We start from the raw sequence: 13,900 nt of genomic DNA, 5'->3' as shown, positions 1-13,900 counted from the left end.
CACTCCAACGCACACATGCTTCCTATCTTGCAAATCCTACTCTGATCCTTCTCCACACACAGATATTCTTAATAAGTCCCATTTCTTTGTTAAGCAAGATACATGAAATTGGCACATGTAAAAAAGAAATACAAAAAATACTGATAAATACATTGTTGGATTTTTAGAAGTGATACAATAAACAGTCCATACTATAATATAAAGTGTTCAGATCCCTTTTTTCCCCCCACATTTGGATATGTAGCAGCTTTTGCTAAAATTGTTTAAATTAATCTTCCTCTCTTCATTCTACACTCAATACCCCTTGATGACAAAGTGAAAACTTTTTTTGTTTTTAAGATAGTTTGTACATTTGTTGCACATCTGGATTTTAAACGTTTTTGCCATTCTTCCCTGCAGATCCTTTCTGGCTGCGTCGGGTCAGATGGGTACTCTTGGTGGGCAGACATTTACAGGTCTGTGCAGAGATGATTCACTCGGTTCACATCATGACTTCGACTGGGACACTCAAGGACATTCACAGAGTTGTCCCTGAGCCACTCTGAGTTGTCTTGGCTGTGTGCATGCGGTCATTGGCTATCATGGCTATCTCTGATCAGGGGTGAGGGAGGGCAGAGCTGAGCAGAGTAAAATCTCCCCATCTCTGCCACTATAAAGCACCCCCACAGCATGATACTATATGCCTCACTGCTGGGATAGTATTAGGCAGGTGATACGTGTGCCTTGGTTCCTCTGGACATTATGTTGAGACCATGTGGTTTAATATCACTTTCATCAGACCAGAGAATCTGGTTTCTCATAGTTTGAGAGTCATAGGAGCTCTTTTGCAGACTCCACAAGGCTTTTATACATCTTTTACTCAGGAGATGCTTCCATCTGGCCACTCTGCTGGAGTCCTAAGGTGATGCTCATCTGTCTGGAAATGTTTCCCACCTCCACAAAAGATCTCTGGAGTCCTCCTCAGATCTGCGCCTATGGCATGGTTTCTGGTCTAATAAGGCATCGTCAGTTGCCAGACCTTATAGACAGTGTCCATTTGATTGAATTTAACATGTGGTCTCCAATCAAAGTGTAGAAATGTCTCAAAAATGATCAAAAGAAACGGAAGGCCCATGAGCCGACTTTATTGTTTGGTGAATATGTCATACCCTGGAAGGCTTGAGGCTGTACTGACCTCCAGGTGCTTCAAATAAGTACCAAGTAAATGGTCTGTTGTTTTTTTTTATTCTCTTTTCACTGTCAACTGTTCACATGTGGCACTGAAGATAGATTGATGAATACATGAAGCACTATTTTAGCATAAGGCTGCGACATGAAAAATTAAGTGGATCTTTACCTAAAAGCACAAATACATTTTATCCACACTAAGGGGATTTAAGACATAACCAACCCTAACTTTACAATTACTTTATTACTTGTTTCTTCTTCTTGCACTTTAACTGTAAAATATTCATGGTGCTTATTATCTCTCAACAGAACATTTATCATAGAATGCACTTATGGAGGACTATTTATTAGATAGACATTTTTGTTTGAAAGATTCAGTGGCTGTGTAAAATTTTAATTTCATTCCCTATAAGTCTTTCAGCCTTGTTGAAGCCCCCCGCTGAGGAGCCCTGTAACAAGACACTGGATGTCGTCTTGCTCTAGGGACACTGGGGCTGACTCAGTGAGACCTGCCAAATGAAGGATGCAAGAGGACTGAGGATTTCCATAAAGGAATCAATAAAGTTTTATAAATAGTACTGCCGCTTTGACACCTATTCGCTGTGAGGTCGCTCTCATATGAGCAACAGCTTTGAAAAAGAATAACGCACTGCCCGTTCCTCTAAGTCCACCTGTCTCTCTTTTCTCACACACAAACTGACGCGCACACACACGCACAGACAAACACCGCTGCGCGCGTACTCGCAGGCACAAGCGGCTCGTAGCCTCTCTCCGCTGTTGTCTGTGCCACGGGATGATTAATGAGGCGCGTCCCCGGACACATTCATGAAGCCCGGGTGATCACCGGAGGAATCAGTCACACTGAGCCGTGAGAGTCGGCTCAGTCTCCGTCAGCAAGGTCGGACCAAGCCAAGTGTGGATAATTCCAGTAAAATAAAGAACCAAATAAAATCACATTTATAGACGGATATGAGCAACATTAGCGTATTAAAGTTTAAAACGTCAGGCAGCTAAACAAAAAAAAAATCCAAGTTACCACAAGAACGAAATCAGCTCTATAATAAAAACCAAGAATCCCATGGGAATACGTATTACAGCGAGAGCTTATAGTAATATATGACAAAAAATGTAATGTCAGCAAATGTGTAGCCTGAGCAAACTCTATAATGACAATTACCTTTAAAGGTAAAATGACTATCCTACGGCATCCCTTGGATTAACGCGTGAAGCTGCATGAAATCCATAATGATAATAATTTGAGCGACAGAAGTTTCCACCAAGTTTGTCAGTGACGGACGGTTTGCTGAAAATTAAGTTAAGTAAAATAGGTACAGCCCTGGTAATTGCAGAGAAACTCATAAGAATTCAGACTGCATAGAACAATCTACATCAGGCTGCACAAGCAATAGGCTAAAAAATTAGAAATCTTTAATTTGCCTCTGGGTCACTAACAGTGAAGAATCAGCTTCCAGAGTCCAATACAGAACAGCTCCCTACTGAACATTGGAGATTCAACAAAACCTCTGCATTTTGATATCCTGGTGGGAAATGCAGTGAAATGATCTGAAAACAAATTGTGCATACTATATAACGTAATGCCAAATAAAACGCAGAAAGAAAGGCTTCAGAAAGAAATTGACATTTTTTTCAGTTGATTTAAAACTTTTCGTCTCGCGAATGCACTCTTAACCCATGCACAAAAACAGCAAACCACAACAGGCAAGCTGATATGTCATTCAGTAATGCAGTTCTTTCTGAAGGCACTGAAGCCGGTGATCAGAAAACACCCAACGGGCATAAAATCCCGGGCGCTAAAATCATTGGACCAGAGATCCTGAAGAGTTAACACGTGTAGGTCTAAACTCAGAGGGTAAGCTCGCTGCCTCTCACTATCTCCCTTTCCCCGCTGTAGCCTGGCTCTTAAGCTCCCAAGATTACCAGCTGGCACCACCGTGGGGATACCTGCAGCCCCGCTGCTAAACGCACCGTCTCAGCCTTTTATACCGCTCTGCTCCAGAGACAGGGTCGCTCTGCTTCCCATTCAAGTCCACTCTCACCCCATCAGCGCTTTGTCATATATCCAAAAAATATAAATTAACAACTTACGGGTTGTTGGCAAAGCTCCGGGCACACCGTTGACATGGCAGAAAATCCACAAAGCTACCGGCAATAACAACGTCATTCCCTGGGCAGGACGGTGCCGGTGCATCTTAACGACCGGTGTGGACGCAGCAGAACGGAAGAGGGAGAGGGAACACTCAGGAAAAAAAACAGCGGGGTGGTGGTAACACTAGTCAGTCCGTCAGACTCGCTTCGCAGTTGAGGACTGGCAGAGAGGAGAGTGGCTGCACGGTCTCTCTCTCCCTCGCGCGCGCTCTCTCTCTCTCTCTCTCTCTCCCTCGCTCGCTCTCTCACTCACTCACTCTGCCTCTCTCTCCTGTATCTCTTTATGTAGGTCTCTCTGACTCTCTCTCTCTCTCTCTCTCTCTCCAATAAAGAGATGATGTAAGGATCGCGCCGGCAGACTGGTCTGTACTTGGAAGCGGAACGCACTTCTCTCTCCAGCTCTACCTCGGCTCGTGATGTGATGCGATTCCCGACTAAGATAAAACATCAGCAACAACAAAAACAACAACCTGCACGGGACAAGAGGACTGGGTGCGTCTGAAAATAACAGTATAGGCTTCAATAGTTCAAGGAGGCATGACTGTGCGCAGCTCAAATCCACTGGAGTGATTTCTCCTCTCCAGCGCTCCAGTGCGCTGTCCGTGGTGCTGAACTTATCTCAGCCTTGCCGCCTCTCTCTCTCTCCCTCTCTAAACGTCTTTCCGTTTCTTATAGCCAGACAGTGCCCCCCTCCTTCTCTAGGTGGTGGTAGTCTTGTACTCAGTGCACCCTTCTCATATCCTCACGCCAAAAGCTCTAAAAAAATGTACACCCTACAACTTGAGGTTTCCCTTCATCTGTGCTTATTGCATTATTTGGAGTAACTGAAAATATGAAGATTCATTACATGCAATAAACAGCTGTGACATGATATGTTAGAATTTCTCTCAACTTATTCTGGCACGTTGCAGGGACACAGATGATGCATTTTAGGGCAAGAGTTGAGTTAAGCGATATCTGTCATTGCTCTTGAATGTATCGGCAGTTTTCTTCCTTCCAGATTTTACAGACTTGGAGGTGTTCAGTGAGCATATCTATGGTACAACTAAATTGTCGGGTTGAGGCTGGATTTCATTATTGGCTGCTTTTGACATTACATTCGTTATTGTTATAGACAGTTGTCCTGCAGAAATTATTTCAGCCACAGTTCGCTCAAACTGAACTCTTGGTTCATACAGTAGCTGCTCTGCTGCCCGCACGGTCTCTTTTTGCAATTTTTTTTTTTAAGATCAACAACTCTGACTTTGGTGCAAATGTTCACACCTAACATAAGTCATATGAGCTGCCTGTAGAGACACTGCCTTTGGCCTTGGTCAGGTACATCTCTCTATGATCTATTGTAATTATGGGGAATTATTTGTGCTGGCAATGTTTTGTTCTTTTGTATTTAAGAAAGACAATTTAGAGATATCATCCAAAAACTGTAAAACATTTTTTTTCATAATGACAAATTGCCTTCCATATCTGGCTGTCAGCATTTGTCACTATCATGTCTCAGTCATTGTCATCTGTCCAGAACATAATGTGTGATTATCATTACTACTGGGAACATTTTTATAAATGGAGAAAATGGTGGATGAAAATGGAAAATTCATAACAGACAGCTCCATCAGTGGTAATGTCTAATTTATTTCTCCAAATGAAGGATTGGCTATGATAGTCAGCATGCTATTATATTGGATTCTGGGCTGCAGGGCCATGGGTCAAAAACATGTCATTTGATAATCTGTCATTACTGTACCAATGGAAATAAGGACATGTTTCATTCAGGGTATCAACATTACGCATTATTAGATTTCTCTTAATAAATAATTAGTTGGAAATTGAAAAGATGTAGGTGCTGGTGCCATAATGATGCCGACTCGGTGTGTATACATTTTAAATTCTGTAAATTAAAAGAGTATAAATGCATGCTGTTCAAGCTACTGGAAATTGTGTACATTTGTTATGTCTTTATAAAAATAACCAAATGACTATCGCTCCATTTATGCATCTGTATAAAGACTTATAGGCTCCAAATCTATGTGCACTTCTGAAAAGTAATAGTTTTGTGTCTGTTGTAGTTGTAGTAGCTGTAGTTTATAGGCATGTGGTCAGAAGAAGGATCACCAAATGTATGGCAATTAATCCTATATTGACCACAAATTACAACCTAAAGTTTCTGTTTCCCCAGTTAGTCCATGAGCCAAGACCCCAAAATTGGCCTCCCGCAATCGAACGGGTGGGCAATTTCTAGTTTGCTTTTTTGACTTGGTAGACATCTCTAGTGAACAGTTTGGCATGATAACCATTGCAAACAGGTAGCTTAGTGGTGGTTTTCATGTGTTGAATAGGTGGACCGGTAGAGTGGAAACTTGAAAACTGTGTATAGCGCTTGTTCAGTATTATGCTGTTTGTTGACCACCCAGGGTGCCTAAATCACTTCAAGGATGTTTTTCCCTTTTATCAAGACCCTACTGTAATAATAATAGACTCACCTCAGGAATATGTGAATGAAAATGTGATAAAAATTAGAATGTACACATGAAATGTTTTACTTTCATGCAATAACAAGAACAAACAAATATTTTTTTACACAATTAAAATCAACTAAAGAGCTTGCTCCTTCTGTCACAAATAATGTGGAGCATACTGCCAGTACAGTATTTCAAGTGTCCCTCTGTCAATGATCTACGCCTGGCCAACAGCCTGAATGAGTTCTACTGCCGCTTTGAAAGACAATGGGACAGACCTGATATCCCCCACACCTCCGACCACCAGCCATCGATCAGCAACAGCTCCTCCACACCTGGATCACCTATACAGCCCCACACCCCAGTGCCACCCTCCCCCACCCCTCTCACACCTCTCTCCATCATAGAAATCAAATCCAATCCAAAAGAAGGAGAGGTGAAGAGACTGTTTAAACTGAACCCCTGCAAAGCTGCAGGCCCAGACTCTAGCCGCTTTCCCACTAAAATTAGCGGGTTGACGCAGGTTTTTTAAACATTGGTCAACCTGCTAACAATCGGCATTTGGCTCCTTTCCCATGGCCAAAATGAGCCGGGTCTGTCTGTCTGACCCCCGCATAAACCAGTCGCCCCACTTTCATCTGAAGTGCGAGAAACACTGTGTCATGCCACGGCCGCCCGCCGCGGAGGACAGCAAGTTACGCCTTATGATGGACGTCCGCGGCACAACACGTCAGTTAAACAGACTGTCGCTGTGTCGCTTCTTTTTTTTCAATCTTTTTTGGTCAGTGTTCTTTGATCTTTTGATCAAATCCCAGTCTCAAATGCAAGTAGAGCTTTGTTTTGGTACGTGAGACAATGGCGTGGCATCATGTAACACCCAACGTCATCACGTAAATTAGCGGGTTGACCCGGGTCTGGCGTTCCCACTGCAAGCCAGTCAGAGCCGAGCCGATTGAAGGCGATTTTAATCCGCGTCACTTGCCAAGTCGTTTGACGCATGTCAGTGTACCCGATTGTTAGCGGGTTTAAACAGGTTTTTTGGCCAGTGGGAAAGGGGTATAAGTCTCCCCCTCCACCCTGAAGCACTGCGGCAATCAGCTGTCTCCGGTGTTCACACACATTTTTAACACCTCACTAGAGAACTGTCATGTGCCAGCTTGCTTCAAGGCCTCAGCCATTGTTCCTGTTCCCAAAAAAGACAAGGATCACAGGCCTTAATGACTACAGACCCGTTGCTCTTCTGTGGTCATGAAGACTTTTGAGCGCCTCGTCTTGACCCACCTTAAGGACATTACAGTTCAACTACAGAGCCAACAGATCTGTAGATGATGCTGTAAACATGGCCCTCCACTTCATCCTCCATCACCTGGACTCCCCAGGATCCTGCAGGATACTGTTTGTGGACTTCAGCTCTGCCTTCAATACGATCATCCCAGCTCTGCTCTGTGACAAGCTCTCCCAGCTTAATGTGCCTGACTCCATGTGCAGGTGGATTACGGACTTCCTGACTGACAGACGGTAGTTCGTGAGGCTGGGGAAGCATGTCTCTGACACCTGGACCATCAGCACTGAATCCCTCCAAGGCTGCGTCCTTTCTCCTCTGCTGTTCTCCCTGTACACCAACAGCTGCACATCTGGACACCAGTCTGTCAAGCTCCGGAAATTTGCTGACATCAGCCTCATCTCTGATGGGGACGAGTCGGCCTACAGGAGCAAGATGGACCGTCTGGTGTCATGGTGCAGCATGAACAACCTGGAGCTGAACGCTCTGAAGACAGTGGAGATGATGGTGGACTTCAGAAAGGACCCACCTGCCCTCCCCCTGTCATCCTCTGTGACTCTACAGTGACCCTGGTTGGGTCCTTCCGCTTCCTGGGCACCACCATCTCCCAGGAGGCGTGTCATTCACTCTGCAGCCTCCCATCTCTTCAAGAGCTGTACATCTCCAGGACCTGGAGACGTACAGTCAGAATTGCTGCTGACCCCTCTCACCCTGGACACAAACTCTTCCAGTCCCCCCCCTCTGGCAAAAGGCTCCGGTCCATCCGGACCAGGACCTCACGCCACAAGAACAGTTTCTTCCTTTCTGCAGTCAGCCTAATGAACAATGCCCCAGTTCCCCCTAAACAACCCTAAACCTATGGATGTAATATGCTATAATGTAAATGTCATCTTTACTCACTACATCTTAGCCTTCTTAACCTTGGATGATATAAACCATTAAAAATGTTACCTGTATAATGTGATTTCACAAAAGTCCTCTCTTACTTCCTGCTAACAGCAGTATTAAAGCCGGTTTTCCCCCTCGCTCACTCATGCACCCGGTGGAATTAGCGCCAACTAGTGGGGCAAACAAAAATTATCTGCAGGGCCTTTCTGCAACTGCAAAGGCGCTCTAAATCATGAGTAGTGGCACACAAATTGTGAAACGTGCAACATCGGAGAATGGCCACTATTAGTGTATGGCATTTTTATGGTCAAAATAGTGAATGCATGATAAATATTGTTAAGCTACTCTTGTGCAAAGGTTATCATACCAATTAATAATCTGGACATATATAGGAATAATAAAATAGCAACAAGAATTTGCCCACCCTTTCGATTGCGATTGGTGGTCTGGCTCATGGACTAAGTGGTTTGAGATGCAATCTATCGGAAAGGAGGGCTCAAACTCAGAAGGCTGGGGTCCTTTGACGTCTGCAATGACATGCTTCACATCTTTTTAGCAATCAGTGATGGCTAGTGTCCTCTTTTACTGTATGCTGCAGTCTGCTGTGGCATCAGCATGCCAGGCAAGACAAAAAGTGGACCAAAACCTGGGTCTGGACTCTGGACTCTTTGTGGAGAGACCCATGAACTTTAAGATGCAGGCCACCTTTGAGTATAGCAACCACCCTCTTCTACAGCTGAAGCCAATATTTCATCAAACTGTGCTGCAGGAAAAAGAGGTTCAGAAGACCCTTTGTCCCCACTGCCTTCAGGCTGTATAACACATCAACCAAAGGTTGTGGCTCATGAAATGGACTATAAACTATTATTGTGTATTATTAGGGCTGTAGCAGTACAGTTTAGTCTTATTTGTTTTCAGACATAAAATAAGTGTATTAATTAGTGAAGGGAACAATGATACAGTGCTCGTACCCAGGCAACAATTCAGCCACATGTACAAGTACAAACATATAATTGGGCATAAAGGTACACAGGAAGGGGCACGCAGGTTAGGGTTACTACTGTAATATTTTTTAAAGAAAACACAATCTAATTTGATTTCACTGAAGAAATCACTCAGGTAATTCTTATAGCACACAAAACCGAAACACAAAAACCATAAAAAGGCACAGCTGGGGCATTAGACCACTAAAATATTGAACCACAGTAAACTCTCAAATTCCATCTTATTAAAATATTGTCTTTAAATTGGTTTTGTCACTGAAATAGCTACGAACAGTGTGAGTTTGTAACATTCACATTAATTCTTGCTAACAGGGATGAATTGTGTATTAGCATTAATTTCTTAGCCTGGTAGCCAAAGCTAAAGATTATCTTTCCCAAGATAAAACAAGATTAAAACTAGAATAACTGCTTCACGGTTACATTCAAGCCGCAGATGACAATCTCCCTTTCTGATCCTCATTAATACAATGAATAACAGCTAGAAATGTTGGTGCAGAACATCACAGTTATGTTGACCTTTGAGTGTTTGACCACCAAAATCTAATCAGTTCATCCTTGTACCTAGTGAAAGTCTGTACCAAGAAATGTATCGAGACATTTCCTGAAGAGTACTTTGAGGTGTCACATTCATGAGACAGGGATGGATGAGAGCACAGACACATTTCATGGCTCCTGCCACAGTCAACCATATAGTGCCAAGTCAGGGAATGACTTCACACAGAGAGGCATTTCTTTTTCTTAATAATACGCAGCCAACACACCAACATAATATCAAGTATGACTTCATGTCTCTGGTCAAAGTTTTCATATATCTCTCCTGTGATGGCCCTCCCTTCCCTTTATTGTCTGTTTCTATCATTTTCCCTGTGCCCCCCCTTCTTCCTCCTCTGCCTGTTGATTACTCCATCCACCCCTTCACAATGCCTTTTGCTGTATGACAGTGCTCTTTCTCCACAAGGACCGCAAATGGGTTTGTCAATATGTCATGCATGGTAATTTACAGCCATCATTCATCTCTTAAAAATAACAGTGATGACTGATGGCCCATAGATTTTGAACAAAAAAGTTGATGACAGCAGTGATGAATCTCCCGAGGAAGGCTGTTTTGTTAAGTAAGACGCTTGTGAGAAAAGAGCAATTTTCACAGACAGCTGCTACCCTGGCTGGCTCACTGCTGTTATCTATCCACTGTAGGACAGAGAAAAAAAAGTCTCTGAGGTGATGTCATGTCATGTGTTTGGGGATCATTAGAAAAGATGCCACTTTTATCTCTCACAAACAATATGAGAAAACATCTGTTATGCGGAACAAATCTCTTAAGGATCGACTCCAATGAAAATCAAATCTTCAACCTTGTTAAAGCAGATATCAGCTTCACGGCCGTTTCGGCTAATGCTGCGTTCAAGGCAGGCTTTTGAAACCGTAAGTTACAGCTTCAAGTCACAACTACGACTTGGTAGCGTTCCAGGTAACCCGTAGCTCGTGTTTTTACCATCCTGTTGTCTGTGAAAGTTCCCTATAACGGCCACTCGTAACTTCCGACCCGTGAACTCGTACCAGATCGAACTGGTATGACTTCACAGGAAGGAAAAACACAAAGTACGAGTTTCTTTGAACGCACCATGAGTTAGCAGCCCCCGCCCTTGTCAGGCATCAATTGGTCCTCGTGCTACGTCACCACATTCACGCGCATCCCTTGGCTGCACACACAGCCCTTCATGCCGTTCTCTCTCCTCATTGGATAACACTTGTATCCCACAAGGAAAATTTTCTCCTCGGGTTACAGCAGAGCAGAGTGACGGAGAGACTCGTGTTTAGGCTGAAATACTTCATGTAAGTGATTGCTGACGGAAAATAGGACTATTTAGGACTTATATTAACAAAAACATTCCACTGATATCTGCTTTAACGAGTTCCATCTGATGTTTTTTTATGTGATACTAGACATGCTATAGCTGCATATTTCTACCTTGAAACTGCAGCATATTTATGACAGGATCAAAAAAACAGATTCAAACTGCCAGGGCCAAAACCTTGACAGCAGAAGGATTTTGCATAAGCATAACCAGTAATGCTGCTTAATAAGCCACTGACGGTTACATACTAACAAACAACTAAATAAATAAATGATACCAACTACACTAATCATTGTGATATGAGTCACCGATCTTTTCACAACAGACTCTTCACTACTAGACTCAGGGTCTGACTCAACCTGGCTGAATCTTGTGTTTCCTTTGCTGAACATGCAGTGGTTTGTCATTGCTTAAATTAGGGAATGCAGAAGTGGTGGGTGAGTGCAAGGCCTGATACAGAAATTCTCAATGAGGAGGACAACATGGATGTGTCTCCAGACCCTATTCAGATCTGTTATTTACTTTTTAGATGGGGAAAAAATATTAATTAAGCCAAATGTCATAGGTAGGTAGATTTTTACTTGAATAAGTGTTAGATAAGATTATGTGCACGTACACACACACACACACACACACACACACACACACACACACACACACACACACACACAATTGTACGTTACATGCATGTGCCACCTGAAGTCTTTCATTTATGTTCAAGCGATGATATCCATGGCTACATTCACTAAAAACTCTCATTATTTGTCATGCCATTCCAAACCAGAACTAATATACTTTTCAATGCAATTCACACAGGTGGGCAAATATATAGTTTAGTTTTCCTTTTACTTCTAATTGCTTAATAACGATAACAGTCAGTTTTTCATGCCCTCGCTTGACACATCACTACACCCAGCATGCATTCTGAAGTAATGCTGCCATAATGTGATTTAGAGGTTTATACACTGGCTGAGAATAGTATATTTACATGCATTGACACATCTATATTTTCGGTGGTTAACCTTGTTTCTTACCTTATTAGTTGAGCTCAGCCAGTTTGCAGGATGTGGAAGTGTGGTCCTAATGAACTATCCATATACAATGTTGCCCTTGGTTGAATGTCCACAGACTTGGTAGCAGAGGTATGTGCAGAGTTGTTTCTTGACCTGCAAATAGATTTGGCAGTTATAGGTATACTACAGTAAACCAGTCAATTTTCAGGAAAAACTTGAAATTTACTTAAAATAAACTCCACATTTGCCAAACTGAGTTTGTCTTCAAAAACATTTAAACAGCCAGCTACACCCTATAATTTTTCACCAAGAGTAATTTCACTAAATCAAATCAAATGCACTTCGTTAGGAGCACCTAAACATCTTCTCATTTAAGATATTATCTAATCTGCCAATCATAATAATATTCATCAAAATGGGGAATAGTAGGATCGCAGCGACTTTCACTGTGGCATGGTTGTTGATGCCAGACAGACTGGATTCTTATCTGAAACTGTTGATGTCTTGGGATCTTCTCCCTCACATATGCACACACAGACACAGATACACACACACATATACACACTGTCAAAGGTCTCTTGAGTTTACTCAGACAGGTACCAAAAACAAAAACAGGGGCAGCAGGTCTGCAGACAGAAACACCTTGTCAATGAGAGGTCAGGGGTAAATGACCAGACTGCTTTTAACTGACAGAAAGGCTATGGTAACTCAGATAACCATCAATGTGGTGAGAAGAGAAGGGTCTCAGAATGGATGAGCTTCAACAACTGAAGAACATGTTGGGATCTTGTCAGCTGAGAACAGAAATCTAAGGCTCAGATACAGGACCACGCCATTGTTTGTGGTGGTGGTTGTGTAGGGAATGTGTTTTTGGCACACTTTGGATGCCAAAATACCATACAATGGGATAACCAATCTGTTGTTTCTGGCCAGGTGCACATTTTTATAGCCACACTTCATCACTGTCCAAATGTTTACCTTTAGCATGGTAAAGCACCATATCACAGAACCAAGGTCTTCTCAAACTGGTTTCAGGAAGATGAAAATTGGTTCAGTGTGTAGCTTCTCCAATCACCTGATCAATACAGCATCTATGAGATGTGGCAGATCAGGAGATCGGTAGCATGAGCAGTAGGTGTGCAGCTGACAAATATGCAGAATTTATGTAATGCCATCATGTCAACATGGGTCAGAGTATCAGAGCAAAGTTTTTATCACCCTGTAAAACTAATGCCACATGGAGGTTGTTTAGAGAGGAAACGGAGACCCTACCCAGTATAAGTACATCCTAATGAAGTCTCACTAGCTGGGTTTCCATCCAAGTCGTATCGAATTTAAAAGCGGATTTTGTGAAAATGCGCAAAAAGCAAAGCGAATTTATGCCCGTTTCCATTCATTAGTGTTTTGCGATTAGGAGGAGTGCACCGTGAGATTACGTCATAAGAGAGCGTGAATGTATCCAACAGTTGACACTCAGCTGACACTCAACATCATGGACAATTTACGTACTTTCCGGACTATAGACGCACCTGTATAATCCGCACCAGCTACATTTTAAAAGAAAATACTGTACATATAAGCCACACTTGAATATAAGCTGCAGGTTTTCATGTTGTAACATGAGATATTTACACAGAAAGACAGTAGGGAACTGTGACAGTCTGCTCGCTTTTCCGCTGTTTTGGTTATACTCCTCTCCTCCATGTGCATCTGTTTACATACGAAGCCGGTGAAAAATCAATAAGTTACATAACAATGTTACGGCGTGTGTTTGTGTAGTCTTAACCGTCATAAACAAAAGATTATGGGTTACGGAGCGCGTTTGTGTCGCGGGGTGCAGAGACGAGAGCTGGGACACCGGGGCGTCGTTCTCCATTTCTTTGAACGTTGCTGGGTGAAGTCCAGCAGCACTTCACCCACAAACTCTGCCTCAATTCACATAATCTGTTTCCATCACAAAAACTCGCATTTCCTTTATTCGATACGCTGACAAATCCACCCCCTCCAAGCGTATAAACTTTTATGCGCATTTACTGCCTTTATTCGAATTTCTGGCGTTTCCATTCAAGTA

At 42.8% G+C, this 13,900-nt stretch overlaps 1 protein-coding gene across 1 annotated transcript in view; it reads right to left on the bottom strand.

Annotated features, from left to right (window-relative positions):
• The window catches only part of cntnap2a (contactin associated protein 2a), a gene marked incomplete at both ends in the record, with an annotated part of 308,927 nt that extends 305,551 nt beyond the window's left edge, over nt 1–3,376 (bottom strand). The window contains one exon of the mRNA XM_083995741.1: nt 3,274–3,376. Within this exon, the coding sequence (XP_083851867.1) occupies nt 3,274–3,376 (103 nt within the window). The remainder of the gene's footprint in view (nt 1–3,273) is intronic.
• Between the last annotated feature and the right edge of the window lie 10,524 nt (nt 3,377–13,900).

This window comes from Trachurus trachurus (genome assembly GCF_905171665.1).
Source record: "Trachurus trachurus genome assembly, chromosome: 20".
In the NCBI taxonomy this organism is placed as follows: domain Eukaryota; kingdom Metazoa; phylum Chordata; class Actinopteri; order Carangiformes; family Carangidae; genus Trachurus; species Trachurus trachurus.
Note: the sequence above shows the minus strand (reverse complement) of the source record. Positions and strands in the feature narration are given on the sequence as shown.